Source organism: Chrysochloris asiatica, unplaced genomic scaffold, assembly GCF_000296735.1.
Source record: "Chrysochloris asiatica unplaced genomic scaffold, ChrAsi1.0 scaffold00017, whole genome shotgun sequence".
Lineage (NCBI taxonomy): Eukaryota > Metazoa > Chordata > Mammalia > Afrosoricida > Chrysochloridae > Chrysochloris > Chrysochloris asiatica.
In genome coordinates this window covers 10,037,564-10,056,079 of record NW_006408535.1, presented here as the reverse complement: position 1 = coordinate 10,056,079, position 18,516 = coordinate 10,037,564, and the positions used below count along the sequence as shown (strand labels likewise).

The 18,516-nt window shown below is 38.6% G+C and overlaps 1 protein-coding gene across 2 annotated transcripts in view; it reads right to left on the bottom strand.

Moving 5' to 3' along the window:
- SLC25A21 (solute carrier family 25 (mitochondrial oxoadipate carrier), member 21) overlaps positions 1-18,516 on the bottom strand; it is a 367,602-nt gene that overhangs the window by 92,357 nt on the left and 256,729 nt on the right. For both annotated transcript variants that reach the window (XM_006835332.1, XM_006835331.1), the window contains exons 4-5: positions 17,819-17,878; positions 12,777-12,884 (exon numbers count right to left, since the gene is read on the bottom strand). In XM_006835332.1, the coding sequence (XP_006835395.1) occupies positions 12,777-12,884; positions 17,819-17,878 (168 nt within the window). The remainder of the gene's footprint in view (positions 1-12,776; positions 12,885-17,818; positions 17,879-18,516) is intronic.

Here is an 18,516-nt window from a genome sequence, read left to right as displayed (position 1 = left end):
ACATTTTTGGCAAGACTAGTTGTGAAAACCATATCCTATAGAGAAATTCTTAGGCAAGCCTCGTCCAAAGCCTAAGGGACTACAAACTAGAACAACATTTTGCTTGAGTTTAGTTTTAAGATAGAGGGAAATTTGGACCTATTTCGATTTTATCTGAACATGTTTTCACACCCACTGAATCAAACCAGAGCATGACAAAGCTCTGATTACTTTGCTCCCCACAGAAGGTCAAGCATATTTAAATTAGAGACTGGTTTCCTTTATCCACTGTGAATTTTAAGATACTGGCCAAGATTCTGGTGTTGGAATTGGAGGAAGTGTGGCAGGGATTAAAGTCTTTGACTGATACAGAGGTAATTTAAAAAGTAGAGGCGAGTTAAACACACCTATTGAAATACTTTATAAGGAGTTGGAATGATCTGGCGGAGGTATCAGGAACCAAATTAACCACAATTTCCTTTAAATTTTTAGAATAGTTTATAGCTATACTGGGTGGGAAGACATATTTTGTGGGTAACATATTTGTGACTGGCTAGAGAATCAGTCTTATATACCACAGAGTGGAAAACCTGGGCAGCCGGAACCAAAAGATACTTGTCATTATTGCACCTGGGGCTCCAATGCTGCACTTCCTGTCACTCAGCTGTCAAGAACCATAACAGAAGCTGCTTCTGCTCGCTGTGAGTCCTTGGTCCCTGAGAAGAGAAGCCTCAGCCTGCAATTTCATGCTTCAGAGGGATCTCTTTTGGTCCTCTGCCAGCCATGTCCTCTCCACAAAGCCAAGGGACATCCACCCAGACACATAACTCCTTTCCAGATCATGCTGTGTGCACCCAGGACTGGGACATTCTCTGTCAAGTGGCCTCCAGCTCACTTACAGTAAGACATGCATAGGTCTTTTCTCTTGATTGCAGACTCAGTAAAGAGTAGAGCAATCAGACCTGAATGAACGTGTGCATGTGTGTGTGCATGTGTAGAGGAGCAGGTGGAAGGATCTTGGACAATAACTCTATAATTTAAGTAATATCATTATTTAGTAGCTAAAAAAAAACCTGATCCTAATGATAGAAAGGAGCTCTGGTAGCATAGTGGTTATGAATCGGGCTGCGAACCACAAGGTCAGCAGTTCGAAACTACCAGCTGCTTTGCGGGAGAACGATGAGGCGTTCTGCTCCGGTAAAGATTAACAGCCTCGGAAACCCTGTGCAGGGTTGCTATGAGTCGGAACCAACTCCACGGCACATAACAACAACAACAACAACAAATGATAGAAAAATCTCTTGTGCAAAATTCTAAACTCCATGCCTTTCTAAATATGACTGTATTCCTTGTGTTCCATCTTTATCACTCTACTATTGCCTAGAATACTATCTATGTAATATAAAGTATAATATTGACTACTACTCAGCTATGTCAAGAAATGTGGAATACAGCTACCTGGTCAGCTGATTGGAAGAGATCCATATTTGTGACCATTACAAAGAGAGGTGAGTCAATGGAATGTGGAAATCATAAGACAATATCAATAATATTATGTGCAAGTAAAATTTTACTAAAAATAATTCAAAAATGGCTGCAATAGTACATTGACAGAGAACTGCCAGGGGTTCAAGACAAGGACGTGTAATGCTAGAAAGATGTTTACCTGTGCTTTATTGACTATGCAAAGCTTTCGAATGTGTGGCTCATGACAAGCTGTAGACAACACTGCAGAGAATGATTATTCTGGAACAATTAATTGTGCTCATGAGTAACCTGTACATAGATGAAGAGATAGTTGTTCGAACAGAAAAGAGAACACTGAATGGTTTAACATTAGGAAAGGTGTGTGCCAGGGTTGTATTCTTTCACTATATGTATTCAATCTGTATGCTGAGCAAATAGTTTGAGAAACTGGATTATATTAAGGAGAACATGACATCAAGATTGGAGGAAGACTCATTAACAACTTGTGATATGCAGATGATAAAATCATGCTTGCTGAAAAGGAATAGGACTTAAAATAGTTACTGATGAAGATCAAAGACCACAGTTTCAGTCTGGGTTGCATCTCAATGTAAAGAAAACAAAAATCCTCAACACTGGACCAATAAATTACATCTAGATAAATGGAGAAAAGATTGAAGTTGTCAATCTTGGATCAACCACCAAAACTCATGGAAGCAGCAGTCAATAAATCAAACGATACACTGCATTAAACAAATCTGCTGCACAAGACCTCTTTAAAATGTTCAAGAGCAAAGATGCCAGTTTGAAGAGTAAGGTGCGCCTGACTTAAGCCTAGGTATTTTCAATAATCTCATAAGCATGTGAAAGTTGGACAATGAATAAGGAAGACCATACCTCTATGGTCTTCAATATACCATACCTCTATGGTCTTCCTTATTCATGATGGTCAAATGCATCTAACGAATGCATTTGAGTTATAGTGTTGGAGGAGACTGCCAAAAGAGCAAACCAGAAAAAGAAATACAGCCAGAATATTCCTTAGAAGCCAAGATGGCCAGACTTCATCTCTCATACTTTGGACATATTATCAGGAAGGACCAGTCCCTGGAGAAGGGCATTATGCTTGGCAAAGTGGAGGGTCAATGAAAAAGAGGAAGACCCCCAACGAGATGGATTGGCACAGTGGGAACAGCAATGGGCTCAAATGTAGCAATGATCGTAAGGTTGGTGCAGGGCAGGGCAGGGCAGGGTTTTGTTCTATTGTGCATAGGGTTGCTACAACTTGGTACCAACTTGCTGGCACCTAACAACAACAACATTGACTACTGCTGCCTTAAGTTGTCTTCTACTGCACAATCCCTCTCTGCTACCCCAACTTCTTTGGAAGTTTTATGTTTGAAAGACCACTTTCTTCTTCACCTCTTCAGGCTGAAGAAGAAGGGAAATCACAATGAACTGAGTATGAGTCTACGGCGATTCATGTCTAAGACATAGAGATGTTGCTTGTGCCTCAATTGGTTCCAACTCATAGTGACCCAGTATAGGGTTTCTCATGGTGACTTTGAAACACTGACCTTATGATTCAAACCGACATTGCGGTCCTGCACTTAATCCTACAATGGCTGAATAGTAGGAATATTGGTGGAGAACATCACACTATTATCTAGACAATGAATGCTGTTCTTTTTGATGACAATGAAATGTTATTTTTGATGATGCACATAACACCATTACTCTTCAATTTGTCATTCTCAGCATAGTAAACCATGTGGTTCCTAGATTCAAATGGCCCATACCAGTTCCTTTCAGCTAGGATATCGATATTACGCGTTCCATTTCATTTCTGACAACTTCCAGTTTTTTGTAGGTTCATACTTCATACATTTTATGTTCCAATTATTAATGGATGTTTACAGCTGTTTCTCTTCATTTGAGTGGTGCCCCGTCAGCAAATGAAGGTTTTACTCCATTTGCATCATCATGGTCAACTCTACTTTGAGGAGGCAACTTTTCCCCAGTTGTATTTTCAGTGCCTTCCAACCAGATTGGCTCATCTTCTGGCACTACATCTGATAATATTCTGGTGCTATTTGTTATTTTTCAATATTCAGTATTCTGGTGCTATTGGATAGTATTCCTGTGCTATTAATAAGATTTTCCGTGACTAAATATTCAGAAGTAGTCTGTCTCTCCTTCTTCCTAGTCTGTCTTAGTCTGGAAGTCCAGCTGAAACCAGTCTATTATGTGTGACTCTGCTGGTATTTAAAATATTGATGGCATAGCTTCCAGAATCAAGCAACACACAAGCTGCCACAGTACATCAAACTGATAGATGAATGATGGGCCACGGTTGTGGGCCCCACTGAATGAGGGAAACTCTGTATGCATTAACAGTTTCAGTGGAATCTGCCCTGGCCAGCCCCGGGCTAGCACTCACTAGGAGAAGTAGCTGAATAGACACATGCAGGAGGGAAAAGCAAAACAAAATACACAATAAAGAAACTGCTTTATCTGTGCTGGTGGCCAGGCCAGCTGCAGTGTGGTCATTTTTAAATTTCTTGGGTGACTTTGAAGGCAAGAGGGCATGCAGCACTTGTGGGTGGACATAAAGTTGTGATTTTTTTTTTTTACTTCTTGTACCCCACATTACCCTGGTGAATCGAGGTATGGCCGGCCACCATCCACATACACTACCAGGGAAGTTCATGCTCTCTGGGCTGTTGAAGTTGCATCAAAGTCTGTGCATAGCTACCAGCACTAACCCCAGCACATTGAATCAGGTGTGGCCATAGCCAGATCTGCAGAGCTGCTCCTGGTAAACCCTTGACTAGAGGGACAACTCCCCCTTGGCTCCCTTCTAGGATGGAAATACCCTGATATACCAGTTGCTTTGGGGTCTGCATAAACTTCTTCCGGATTGGGTGCCTACAGGAACACCATTTAGGGTTGAATGTTACTATCTCATCCCTTACCCACCTATGATGTGAGGTCCATGGCTGGAAGGAGATTCCAGAATTCTCTCTTTTCTGGTCTGGCACATGCCCTATTTTGTTTTGTTTTCCCTTCCTCTCATTGTTTTTGTTTCTTCATTCTTTCTCCCTTGCCTTTGTCTCTTGCTTTCTCTCCTTTTCATTTTTGCTTCCCTGTTATGCTTCTTTTCTTTTGCTGCTTCTTCCTTCCTTCCTTCATTTCTTTCTTTCTTCTTTTTCTTCTATGCCTCTTTATTTAATTTTTGTTGTTGTCATTCCTACTCTCTGGTCTCTTTCCATTTTACTCATTCTTTTCCCTAATTGTGGTTAGATTTTTTTAAATTATCTTTCTTTTTATTATTTTATTTTCTTCACTCTCTTTTTTTGTCTTTGGTTGTTGTATTCTTTTTCTTGCGAGTGGCTGCTTTTTTCCTTTTACTGTTTCCTTTCTTCTTTGCTGTTGTCTGCTGGTTTGTGTGTGTGTGTGTGTGTGTGTTTTTCTCTCTCTTATGTCTGCATTTTCTCTTTTTGTCTCATCTTACAGGAGACAGCAATTGCAGCCATACAACCCAGCTACAACCATACCCTCTACAACCCCACCCATTGGACAAGAGCTAATATCAGCTGCTAAACACTGGCTCAATAACAGCAGCCAACATTAGTCAAATCCATCCTAAACTGACCTGCACAAACAGAGAATGATGCATAAGATCATCTCCTGATCACACCCACCAGTAGGTAGTTGGTGAGTACCTAATAACTGTTGCTGTTAAGTGCCACTGAGTTAGTCCCAATTCATAGTGACCCTATATAAGACTTCCGAGGAGTTTGAACCACTGACCCGGTGGTTCAATCCAACTTTGAGGTTGAGTGCTTATCCTACAGTGCCATACCAGGACTCCTGCCTAAGAACACATCAACATAAAATCATCAACTTAATAAAAACAAAACAACATCATGATGTCTCTAAAGTAGCAGACAATTTCTATTCATATGAAGAAACAAGACAGTGGTTCAAACAAGTGACCAAGAGACAGAGCTAAAAAATATTTTTGAGGTACAAAGATATTGGAACTACCTGAAATGGAATACAAGAGAATCATATTTAGGAACATCCAGAGGAATGACAGAAAGGTAGAGGAAAACAAGGAAGAATTTAGGAAAGCACTACAGGGACAATCAAACAAAACAGCAAGGGTTGGAGACAATATAAATCTTGCAAATAAAAATCTAAAAGATTAAAGTAAGGTTTTATAAATGGACAGACAATACATTGAAAGGACAAAGGAGTAGATTTGAATCAATGGAAGTCTGAATTAGTGAGACTGAAGATAAATCCCTCAGTACTAGTAAGCTAAAAGAATAATCAGAAAACAAGAATGAAAAAATCTGAAAAAAGCCTAAGATTCATGTTAGACAATATGAAGATGAATAACTTATGGGTGATTGGAATTCCAGAATAGGAAGAGACAAAGAAAAGCACAGAAAAGACAATCAAAGAACTGTTGGAAGAAAAATTTCCTAACATCATGAAAGATAAGAAGATAACCATCCATGAAACTGAATGAAGCCCAAACATATCAAAATCACCATGACATATAATAATTAAACTCTCTAAAATAAAAGACAAGCAAAAAATGGAAATAAAAAAACATTTTCCTTGACTCAAGTGAGAACGAAAATACAACATATCGAAACCTTCGGGACATAGTAATAAATGCACACATCCAAAAAGAAGAAAGACCCAAAATCAACACATTAATACAATATCTCCAACAATTAAAAAAAGACTAGCCAAGTAAGCCTACAGTCACAAGAAGAAAATAAATAATAAAGGGAGGTGACTCAACAGAAAGTGAAAATCATCTAACAATATCATTAATATCACATGCAATTAAGACACAAGGAGATGTGCAAGGGCTAAAGGGGATAGAGTAAATAGTGATATATACAACCTTGGAACAATAGTGTTCTGTGTGTAGATACATGGACAGTGACACAGGCTGAATGGGTATTAGAGGAAGAGTGGGACATGTATATATTTAACAGATATATAAGAGTTTGAAAGTACTTGGGTAATCACAGAGAGGAAGCAGGACAACTGTTTTTTCAATCACTGATATGAAACAAAGCATATGATTTGTTGAACGTAAAACAGATGATCTTGTCTGTAATCCTTCACTGAATTCACATTAAAACAAAAAAAAGACACCCCCCCCCCCGCAACAAAAGACAATGAAAGAAATACACAGAGTCACTGTACTAGACAGGATTGTTTAATGCTTAATCATTTCAAGAGGAAGCATATGATCAAGAACCAATGATATTTATGAAAGCAGTCCAAGCTGCACTCACAGCATTAGCGAAAAACAAAACTCCAGGAACTGAGAGAAAACAAATTGAAATGTTTGTAGCACTGGAGGAGCTCACTTGTCTATGGTAAGAACTTTGGAAGACAGCTATCTGGCTGACCAATTGGAAGAGATCCACATTTGTGCCCATTCCAAAGGCAGGTTATCTAATGGAATGCGAAAATCATCTAATAATGTCATTAATATCATATGCAAGTAAAATTTTGCTGAAGATAATTCAAATTTGGTTGTACCAGTACATTGAAATGGAGCTGCCAGAAATTCAAGCCAGATTCAGAAGAGAACGGGGAAGGAGAGATATCATTGCTGATGTCAGATAGATTTTGGCTGAAAGCAGAGAATACTGGAAAGATATTTATGTTTGTTTTATTGACTATGCAAAGGCATTAGATTGTGTAGAGCACAACAAACTACAGATACATTTTGAACAATAGGTATTCCAGAACACTTAACTGTGCTCTTGAGTAACCTGTACATAGACCAAGAGGTAGTCAGTCATTCAAATAGAACAAGGAGATAAAGAAAGTTTAAAAATCACAAAAAGCATTTGTCAATGTTGTATCCTTTCACCACACTTACTCATTCTGTATGTTGAGCAACTCATCTGAGAGGCTGGATTATATGAAAAAGAATGTGGCATCAGGATTGGAAGAAGACTTATTGACAACCTGCAATATCCAGATAACATGACCTTGCTAGCTGAAATGGAAGAGGACTTGAAATACTTGTTGAAGAAGATCAAAGGCTATAGCCTTTAGCATGAATTGCATCTCCTTGTAAAGAAAATGAAAATCCTCACAATTGGACTACAACATAACATCATGATAAATGGAGAAACGACTGAAGTTGCCAAAGACTTTATTTTTCTTGGATCTACAATCAATGCTCATGGAATCAGAAGTCAAAAACTGAACCGACATATTGCATTAGGCAAATCTGCTGCAAAAGTCTTCTTTAAAGTGTTAAAGAGCAAATATATCACTTTGAGGACTAACACATGCCTTACCCAAGCCATGGTATTTTCAATCACTTCATATGCATATGAAAGTTGGACAATGAATAAGGAAGATAGCAGAAGATTCAGTGGGTTTGAATTATGCTATTGGAAGAATTTTGAAAGTACCATAGACTACCAGAATAACAAGCAAATCTGTGTTGGAAGAAGTACAGCCAGAACACTCCTTAGAAGACAGGATGCAAGACTTTGTCTCTCGTTCTTTGGACATACTGTCAGCAGGTACCAGTCCCTGGAGAAACACATCATGCTTGGTAAAGTGGAGGGTCAGCAAAAAGGAGGAAGATCCCAATGGGATGAATAGAAACAGTGGCTGCCACAATGGGTTCAAACATAACAACAATTGTGAGGAGGGCATAGGACCAGGTAGCATTTTATTATGTTATAAGAGCCAACTCAACAGCACCTAATAACAGTAACAACCTTTATATGGGTATTGAGCACTTGAAATGCTTTAATTCAAACTGTGATATACTGTTAAACATAAAATACAACCAGGTATAAAGAAAAGTAAAATAACTCCTGAATAATTTTGACATTGATTCTTGGGTAAATCTCACCCTAAATTCCTAAACCTGTTGCTGCCCAGCCAATTCCAACACATAGCAAACCTAGAATAAATCAGAATTGCCCCACAGGGTTTCCAAGGCTGTCAATCTTGGTGGAAGCAGACTGCCGCATCACTAGAGCTCCTTTTGATTCTTAGATAGACAGGGTTGAGTAAAATATACCATTACATTAATTTATCTTGCTTCACTTAGACTTCAAAAATAAAGCTACTAGAAAATGCGGCTCATGTTTTTCTATCCACTGATCTAGAGAGTGGATCATTTTCATACTTGTTATTAAGTGCCATCCAGTCAGTTCTGACTCACAGCGACCCTGTATGGGATTTCCAAGGTGTGATTCGTGAGTTTGAACTGCTGACCTTGTAGGTCAAACAGATCTTGCAGTCCAGCGCTTTATCCCACAGTGACACACCAGGATTCCTACATACATTTGTGTGTATATAAAGGAATATGTAACCTTTTGGTGTTTTCTAACATAAATATGCATTACTTATATATTTGGGTTAAAGTTTTGGGATTTTTTTTTTTGTAAAATGAAGTATAATCTTTAAGTCTAATAGGTTTTAAGGCTTCTCTCTCTTTTTGTTACTTTTTTGTGTTTGTGTGTGTGTGTAGGGGTGTGGTGGGAGGACATGAACTTTACTAAAAACCATATTCCACTGCTACATTAGTGGTATAAAACCTCCAAGCTTGATGTTCTCCCAGATGCTCTTTTCTTCTGGATGCGGTAGCTGATAGTTTCAAATTTGCAAGGTGAAAATGATGAATGTTTTATTTTTTACTGATAGACTTGCCAAGCTTGCTGAAGCAGGGCACCACCTTCTGTCTGTACCTTGTAGTCTTTTGATGGACTCTGAGGCTGCCTCCCAAGGATGGGCACATTGACCATGACATTGATGCCTATCTATCAGCATCACTCTGCCAGTACTCTCATAAACCATCACAGTTTTGGTTCTGTAAAGGCACTTTAAGGCACTCTGGTAGTGTAGTGGTTACGTATTGGGCTCCCAATCTCAGGGTCAGCAGTTTGAAACTATCAGCCATTCTGTGGGAGAAAGATGAGGCTTTCTGCTCCTGTAAAGATTTGCAGGGTCACTCTGAGTCAGAAACGACTTCACGGCACATCACCACCACCACCACCAAAGGCACTTTATAACAACCCATCATTACAAGTGGGTGCTTCATTGTGATGCTGAGTCCTTATAGCTCATAACCTGTGACAGAATTCATAAGAGGGCCACATTGTCCCCCCCACCCCATTCTTTCCTGGCTATAGCTGAGAGATCCAAATTCTGGGGATTACAGTTAGTGAGTTCAGCACAGGATGTACTTCAGGTTTCACTGCCAGTTTGGAAGTGGTTGAGGTTTTTGCAAACTGACAATGCCCAGAATTCCAACTGAGGTGCCATCACTGCGGGGAGTTGAGGCCTAGCCTTGGAAAAGCCTCATCTCCTACTTCTTGCAGTGTGTTAGAGGTGTCTAAGAGGCCCACGGCTGCAGCTATATTCACTCAGGGAGAAGCTTGTCTCTTTTTCTTTTATGCTTCAGTGTGATGCTGAGTCCTTATAACTTGTATTTTATAAATTGTATTTTACTGACCCCTACAAAGCCCCAGAGTAAGGCAAGAAATAATCATTCTTCTGTATAAAACTGCTGGAGTGAGCACAATTAATATTTGGATTAACTTAACACTGGTACAGACTTACAAAAGGGTATCCTCTGGTTAGATCAAAGATAGTGCTTGTCAGTGAGGAAAGACACAGGTGACACTGGCATTAATGCATTCTAGGGAAAAGATATACACAAAGCAGCTGCACTTCTAAAAATGATTGCCAGTTATTTTTACATAGGTAGATTACATGTTTTCTCCCTTATTGTGTTATCTCTCATCTCTTTCTCTTAGATATTTCTTGCAACAGACATAATAATATTGCTTTGCTGGGTGACCATTCACTGTTAGCTGCTTTAACAGTTTGACCAGTATTGCCTAAAGCCCGACATCAAAACACTGCTCTAGTTCAGCTGCTAAATTCTGATGGTGGTGGTGTGCTGTGGAGCCAGTTCTGACTCATAGTGACTGCATAGGGTTTCCGAGGCTATAAATCTTTACGGGAGCAGAAAGCCTCAACTTTCTCCCACCTGAATTCTGATTGTTGTTGTTAAGTGCCGTTGAGTTGGTTCTGACCCATAGCGACCCTGTATAGGGTTTCCAAGGAGCGGCTGGTGAGCTTGAACTGCCGACTCTGAAGCTCAAACCTACTTCACAGTCCAACACATTAACCCACAGCGCCATACCAGAATTCCTGAATTCTATAGGCAGGTGCAAATAAATTCCGATGTGTATAACCTATGCAATCACTTTGTTAAGTTCTGACTAGTTGAAATAGTATTGCAAGACTTTATAATGTACTTAATAGCTTTTATTTTGTCTAAGTAAATATCTGACAATGATCAGGTCAGTGGATGATGCAGAAGAAATGCATGCAAAGAAGCTCTCCAACCTCCCCCTCCCCACACACACACACACACACACTTTAGAAATGACTGAATCTACTAAATAATTTTCACGGTTTGTACTTGTGCAAATGGACTGAGAACACATACACTTGCAACAATTCTTGTGCTAGTATGGAAGAATGTTCAATGTGCTCTAGCAAGGATGACTTTAGCACATGCAAAACATTACCCGTTCTTGTTGTTGTTGTTGTTATGTGCCGTGGAGTCGGGTCCGACCCATAGCGACCCTGTACAGGGTTTCCGAGGGTGTAAATCTTTACGGGAGTAGAAAGCCTCATCTTTCTCCCGCGGAGCGGCTGGTAGTTTCGAACCGCTGACCTTAAGGTTCGCAGCCCGATTCGTAACCACTACGCTACTACTTGGCTTTAATGTAGGACCTCCTTGATGGCAGGAGAGAGAAGAACAATATTAGGCCTGAGCAGAGGTACTGTGCTAATGCTTATTATTTCCATATCGGGAGTCTCCTAGGTGTTTTGTCCCATTTGTGCCCTTGTGGTTACATTTACATTCTGCCTTGGTAAAGACTGCAATTGGAGACTGACTTTTGCCTTTGCCCATTCACTGCTACCCCATGACAAGTTTCCCAAGGGGTAAAATTTTCTTGCTGGTCACTCTCCTAGTCAAACAAACCAAGTTTTTCCTGGCTAGATTTCACGGGGTTGTTTTTAATGTTCTATATTGATAGGCCATGTGAAAAATGCATTGCTTTCTTTGTCTTGGTCGTCATATTTTTCTTCATTCAAGGAAGAATATAGAGAAAGGCAAACAGAAACAAAGAATAGAGGAATACAGAGATTTAAATTTTTTCTGTAGTGCTATTAAAACAACTACTAGATATATTAAAACATTTCCCCTGAGTTAGGATTGAGTTCATCTGAGTAGATCCCAACTGCTGTTACAGCCCCATCCCATCCCCCAGGTATTGGCAGCTACAGGTGAGTAGGGCCTCCCTTCTTTTCCCCACTCCTGACCAAGCAGCTGCCAGGGAACTCTCAAGCAGTATCAGCAGGCAGGAAGTAGAATGGGGGTGAGGGAGTCTCCACCCATTAGCAGCTGCTTAAATAGTAGTCAGGGGAACTTTCCTACAGAAAACTTCAGGTCAGCAGATACTTCAAATCAATTTATAACACATGCTACCCAGTTGTGGAATTAAATTTAAAATGCTAAGAAAAGACATGGAATGTCAATCCTGTTGTTTTTTCCCCTACCTTGGCACCTAAAAGAATAAAACAAGAACAGTTGGACTTGGCCATTTAAAGGGAATTATTAAGGAACTGGAAGGAAGTGAAGGCGGCATATACCAAAGAAAGATGTGTCCACAGAATATCATGTATCAATGATCAAATGTCAAGACTCATCATTGTCCAAGTGGTGAGGTCTACACAGGCTTAGTAACTTGCTCATTCAAATTTAACCAAAAGACAAGCTTGACAGATTATCAGATTCTTTTTTTTTTGGGGGGGGGCGGGGAAGGGGTGTGATGGGTGGAGTGCAGAAAGGCATGAGGTAATTTTTAAAATGACGTCATCATTTTAAAAAAAAGTACAATATTATCAATTAAGTTGTGTTTGCTGCAGTCTATTGAGGTTTAGTGCAAATAAGAAATTTGCTAAAAGTAGAGAAAGCATTTCCAAATAGACTTTCATTAAAATAGTATAGACTACATTAAAAAATAAAAAAGTATAAACATGTTTGTCTCTTAGACTTCAGTGCATTTTTGTTGTCTTTACTTGTGGAAGAAATCTCATTTTTTTCTTAGGTGTATGTTATTTTCTTGACAATACTTTATTATGGATTTATCAAGTAGATACGAACTGGGTATATATATATACTTCAAAATATATTTTTATATTCCCTCAATGATAGGAAAATATTAAATGGTTACCTCTGCAAATGAGTTCCGATTGGCTTGCAAGCCAACTTTTACTACCTCAAAAGGGTTAACCACGACGGCTTCTGTTAGTCCAGATCCCAGTCCAGCAATGGCAAATGTCTAGAAAAATTAAATCCATCAATATTTTAAACCAAGTATTCATGTGTACTGGGTTAAATATTCTAATTGCAGCTGACTGTAATGATGAGAATGGAGAACCTATATAAATGTACCATATACCATTACTAAACAAACAGCTTGACTTCTTGATTAGATGCTGACAATTCATGAAGAAGAAATTACAGAAGCCACAAACCACATCCTAACAATTCAAAATAAAATGTCAAAGTCTCATCAACAATGACTTTTTACCTTAACTAAAAGGAAGGTTGTTTTATTGACTTACAGTGGATATCAAAAACGTCTGCTCACAAAATAATTAAAAGAGAGTTTGAATTGTAAAAGGAGATTTTCAGTTTTAAACACCTACTTAAAAACATTTATTGAGCATATAAATAAATTCAAGGAGAGTGACAATAAAATGTTTCCAAAGAAAACTAAAATTTAGGTAACAAACAGCATAGCCAGAAACATTTAAATGCATAGTCACGCTTTTAGAGTCACTATCCTGACAACAATGTCTGTTCTAGCAAACAATGTGCATGACTTGTTGAATGGAAAACGGATCTAGGTGGAACAATCTCAAAATAATTATGCAGAATGAAAGAAACTGTACAAAAAGTATGCATATTATATGATTCCGTGTACATAAAAATCTTGAAAATGGAAACTTCTACAGTGATAGAAATTGGATCAATGGTTACCTGGGAACAGGGAGAAGGGACTGAAGAGAGGGACTACAAAGATGCACAGGAACCTTTTGGGGTGAAGGATCTGTTTATTAACTTTATTGTGGTGATGGTTTCATAGGTGTATGCATAGGGACACATTGAAGAAGTCTACCCTTTCACTATGTATCCCTGGTTATGTGTCCTCCCCAAATATGTGTTGACTTGGCTGGGCCATGATTCTCAGTGATTTGGCATTTAGGTAATGAGATAATCATCTTCCATGATGTGATTTGATGTGTTCAGCCAGTTGTGAGGGGATTGCTGTGGGATCCACAAACATAGGTCACAGCACTGATCGAATGTAAGGAGAGATTTCTTGGGGTGTGGGTTGTATCACCTTTATATTACAAAAGACAAAAGGAGAGTGACTAAGCAGAGAAGGAAGGACCTCAGAACTACAAAAAGAAGAGTCAGGAGCCGAGTGCCTAAGATCAAGGTCCTGATGCTGAGAACCTCTTAGATCCAGAGGAAGATTTATATCAAGACACATGGCAATCTCTAGGGAATGTCAAGACTCAGGAAACAAGGTCCTTCCCCCAGAGCTGAGAGAGACAGAGAGACTTCCTCCAGAGCTGGCACCCTGTATTTGGACTTCTAGACTCTTAAACTGTGAGAGAATTAATTTTTCTGTTAAAATAATTTTTTAAAAAAAGCTACGGGACTTTTTCTATTAACTTTTTAAAGACTATATGTATATTCTTCATTTTGATGATACGCATATCTTTATTCTGCAGGAGAAAGATGAGGCTTTCTGCTCCAGTAAAGATTTGTAGCCTCAGAAACTCTATGCAGGGTTGCTATGAGTTGGAACCAACTCCACAGCACACCACCACCACACCACAATATCTTTATTTTAATAATATATATTTTCATTATACTAGTGAGGCATATATGCAATTAAATAAAGACTGAAAATTAAAGCAACAAAAATAGGAGAAAAAAGTGATTTTTTAAATTCAACCTTTCTCTATTTTCTTTTTACAGTGATTTCCCTATTCTTCTGGACCACAATGAAAAGCCTCGATTGAAAATGGCTAGGTTATTCAGTAGGGTTCAACTAAAATCTAGAACACTTATCAAAGAATGACTGTATATGATTCTCATTTCCTACCTGATAAGAATGTCTTCATTAGGAAAAAACAACTTTTAGAATTTTTCCCTAAATAGAATGCTTAAGAGTCTTCAGAAAAATCTGTATTAAAAATAACCACCACAACAAAAACTATCAAACCCACAAAGCAGAAAAACAAAACAAAACAAAGCCTCAAACCTCCAAAACAGATTACTGGAAAAAATAATTCTGTAGTGCAAAAGCTCTAATTTCCAGAAGAGGTAGTGCTGTATATAATTTGTTGTTGTAAAGTACTGTTAAGTCAGTTCTGATTCATAACGATCTGGGATAGGGTTTCCAAGGAGTGGCTGGTGGGTTTGAACTACTGATTTTACAGTTACCACTCCAGTGATTATGCTACATTGCCACACCAGGACTCCTGTATACAACTCGTTGTTGTTAAGTGCTATTGAGTTGATGCTGATTCAAAGTGACCCTGTATAGGGTTTCCAAGGAGTGGTCTGGTGAGTTTGAACCACTGACCTTGTGGTTCAAACCGACCTTACAGTTCACACCAGGACTCCCAATATACAACTAAGAGAGGAAAAAAGCCAGTGAAGATTAAAAAACAGATCATTTTTATTAGGGGTCTCTTGTTAAGTGCTGATAAGTAGGTTCCAACTTATAGCAAGTGACCCTGTATAGGATCTACAAGGGGCAGCTGGTGGGTTTGAACCACTAACTTTGCAGTTAGTAGTCCAGTGCTTACCTTACAGCACCACACCAAGAGTCTTTAATGCTCTTAAAATTGGAGAATATATGAGATAAGAAAAGAATGCTCTAAAACCTTCTTAGGGGAAAGGAGGTGGAATGAGGGCAGGCTCAGAGCCAGCAGGTCTGGGTCCAGGTCTCAGTTCTGCCACTTACTGTCTGTGTGCCCAAGATTGCCATGTACAGTAGTAGTTTGTGCCCAGACAAAGGTGCTTAGCTACTAGGCTGCTTGGGAGCTGCAATCCAGCCTGCATGGAGCTTGCCAAGCCTGAGTACTGGAGAAACCTTTTTGTGATTCACCCAAAGGCAGCATATGTGCTAGCTGTGAGCCTGTGTATAGATCACTTCACATTTTTAAGTCAAGGTTTTCTCATCTGTAAGTTCCCTTGCCTCACATGAGTATTATGAGGGTCAAAACCAAGAGTGTGAAATCCTTTTGTAAAGTGCTATAGAAACATCATTGGTCTCCTTGCATATTAACAACAAAGGAAGAATGGGATTGCATTCAGATTCTGGGAGAGAGGGGAAACTAATGATGTTTTCCTTTTATCCCTCTTCATTACAATTTTAAACACATTTGTATAGGATAACAAGACAAATATTTTATTCATTTATCTCAGACTTCTGTTATGGGAGCCAAAGGTGGGGGTAGGGTGGGGTGGTGGAGATACTAGTCCCAAATTCCTCTGATTGGGAAAGTTAAAATCCAGATGTTCAGGATTTTATTACTAAATGAAATCTTCCAAGTAATTCACTTTTTTGTTCTTCTATAAAACTCAGCTACATTTGCTGTCAGAACTAGTGTTCAGCAGTCCCTTGTCAAAAGAATTGATCAGATATCAGCAGATAGTGTTACTTAGACTGTTCCAGAGACCAGAGTTAATTGGCCGTTTCCAGCCTCTTAGGCTTTTCATTTGAGAGCACCAGGGGACACTAAATGACTGTTTAAGTGTCCAGCTATATCAAAAAGAAACTAGGATAAAATAAGTTCAAAAAAAGAGAAAAACTGTATATGCATTTGGCTATAGTAGCTTGAGCGGCCAAATGCTTTTCAGTATCAATTCTCTAGAGTCGAAATTAACTGCAATCTCCCACATGGTACCAATACTCAGCACAAGAACAGCCATCTGTCACTCTGGAGACCATATTTTATTGTCTCTTGCTCGGAAGTTTTTAGTTCTCTTTTTACCAAGCTGTTTCCAAAATTAAGAATGACAACAAGGGGAAGACACTAGGAAATAATAATAATAATAAAAATAATAATAAAACAAGAAACCATAGATAATTTGAGGTTTCATGTTACCACTTTTTGATTCCTATAGGCTGCCACTTACAGCCACCCCCATTTTGGCAGTTGCTGGAAAAGAGGTTTCTTTGCCATATGGAAAGTGATATAATTAGGGTCCTTCTCAGGAAGGGGATATGTATGTCTGACTTAAAATGAAAGATACTTCTCCGTGGACAGTTAATTTGGCAGAGTAAACATTCTGAAATGAACCTTTACAGGTAACGTAATTAAAGAGTTGATGCTTAGAACTTCCTCTCTGTTAGGCAAACAGGGGTTTTCCTAGGGGCTGGAAGATGGATACATTGTCATTTGGAGGATCAGTGCAAGATCTTGTTTTGTTTTGCAGGTTTGGAGAGAGCCTTTGCTCTCTCTAAGGCTCTTTGTTCCACGTATACAAGGGGGCTTCAAAAATTTCCTAGAAATATTCCATTATATTTTCATTCTAGTACCCATTTGATCAATGTAATTTTACTTGCTTTGTGAAAAATGGCAAAAGCACCAAGAAGGAATAGGGTGGTGGAGGGAAAGCTTCCAGTTATCACATGATTTTCATGTCCTAGTTGAGGTGTATCATTGTAAGAACACTACTTTTCCTAGCTGAGTTGTTTACAGCCATTACTGTAAGAGCTCCTTCACAGTCTATGTATAACCAAAGAGCAATTTTATTCCAAGTAACGTGAAGTTCTATTTTTTACCACAGGTTGAGTAAAAGTTAGAAAAATGACCTGTTAGGAAATAATCTTAGACATATTGACTTTTGCATAAATAGATATGTATTGCATATATGTAAACATGTGCATGTTTGGGCTTTAAAAGCGTCTTTGATAAATGCACTATTTATTTTATACTATTGACCATATCTCATATGGGTCTTTCCACACATATCATTATTATCATAAATTCATCACTGGGAGCTATAAAATAGCCAAATTGTGAGTTATTAGGAAGATAGCTTTCAACAAGTAGCTGAACATTGAATAACTTGAATTCACATTTTAGTAGCTGGGCTTGGGGAATCAAAAGGGTTTTTGTTTCCAGATTTTGCTTTATGAAATAACACATACACTTAAGTATAATAAATACTTTCACTTACCAATGCTGGTGACAGTGACACATATCCCAGCAATTTCTTGTACTGCTCAAAGGTGAAAAACTGTGAAACAAAACCAAACCCAGAGATTTATAACAATTTCCTACAGCAAACGCTTTAATTGACTCAAATTTCTTCAGCAAATCATTATATTAACCAGCATTTTTTAAAAAATGATAAACCATCTAACAGTTTTTAATCTGGTCTCGGGTAGTTGCCATTGGATCAAATTTTAACAGTCACATTTTCAAATGCAGCTACAGTAACCTACAGAAGAGCTGATGGAATCCTTTATAGCAGTAAATGAACCATATAGCTTCCATTTACCATGACCATTTTCAGTTTCCCCAGACATCTATAGACTTCTTTTTCATGGCAGTGATTCAAAATTGTAGGCACAGAGACCTGAAAGCTTTGGTCTCCAGTGTTTTTTCTAAGAACTGCTTTCCCAGTGAATGTTGAATTTTCTGACTCACTTGTAAAAGACACCCACTTCTCCACCTAAACTTGCATTTATAGTGCTTTGTGTCTCCCTCTGTTCCACAGACTTTGTAAAACATTAAATGATGATGACGATGCCATGATAAACATGAAAGAACCTAATGAGATTATCTAGTACTTTGCCTGACTTAAAGAAAAACTGTCTTCAACCTAAATGAAGAAAGAGATGCTTATTCTTCTTTTAAAATCTAATGATGATT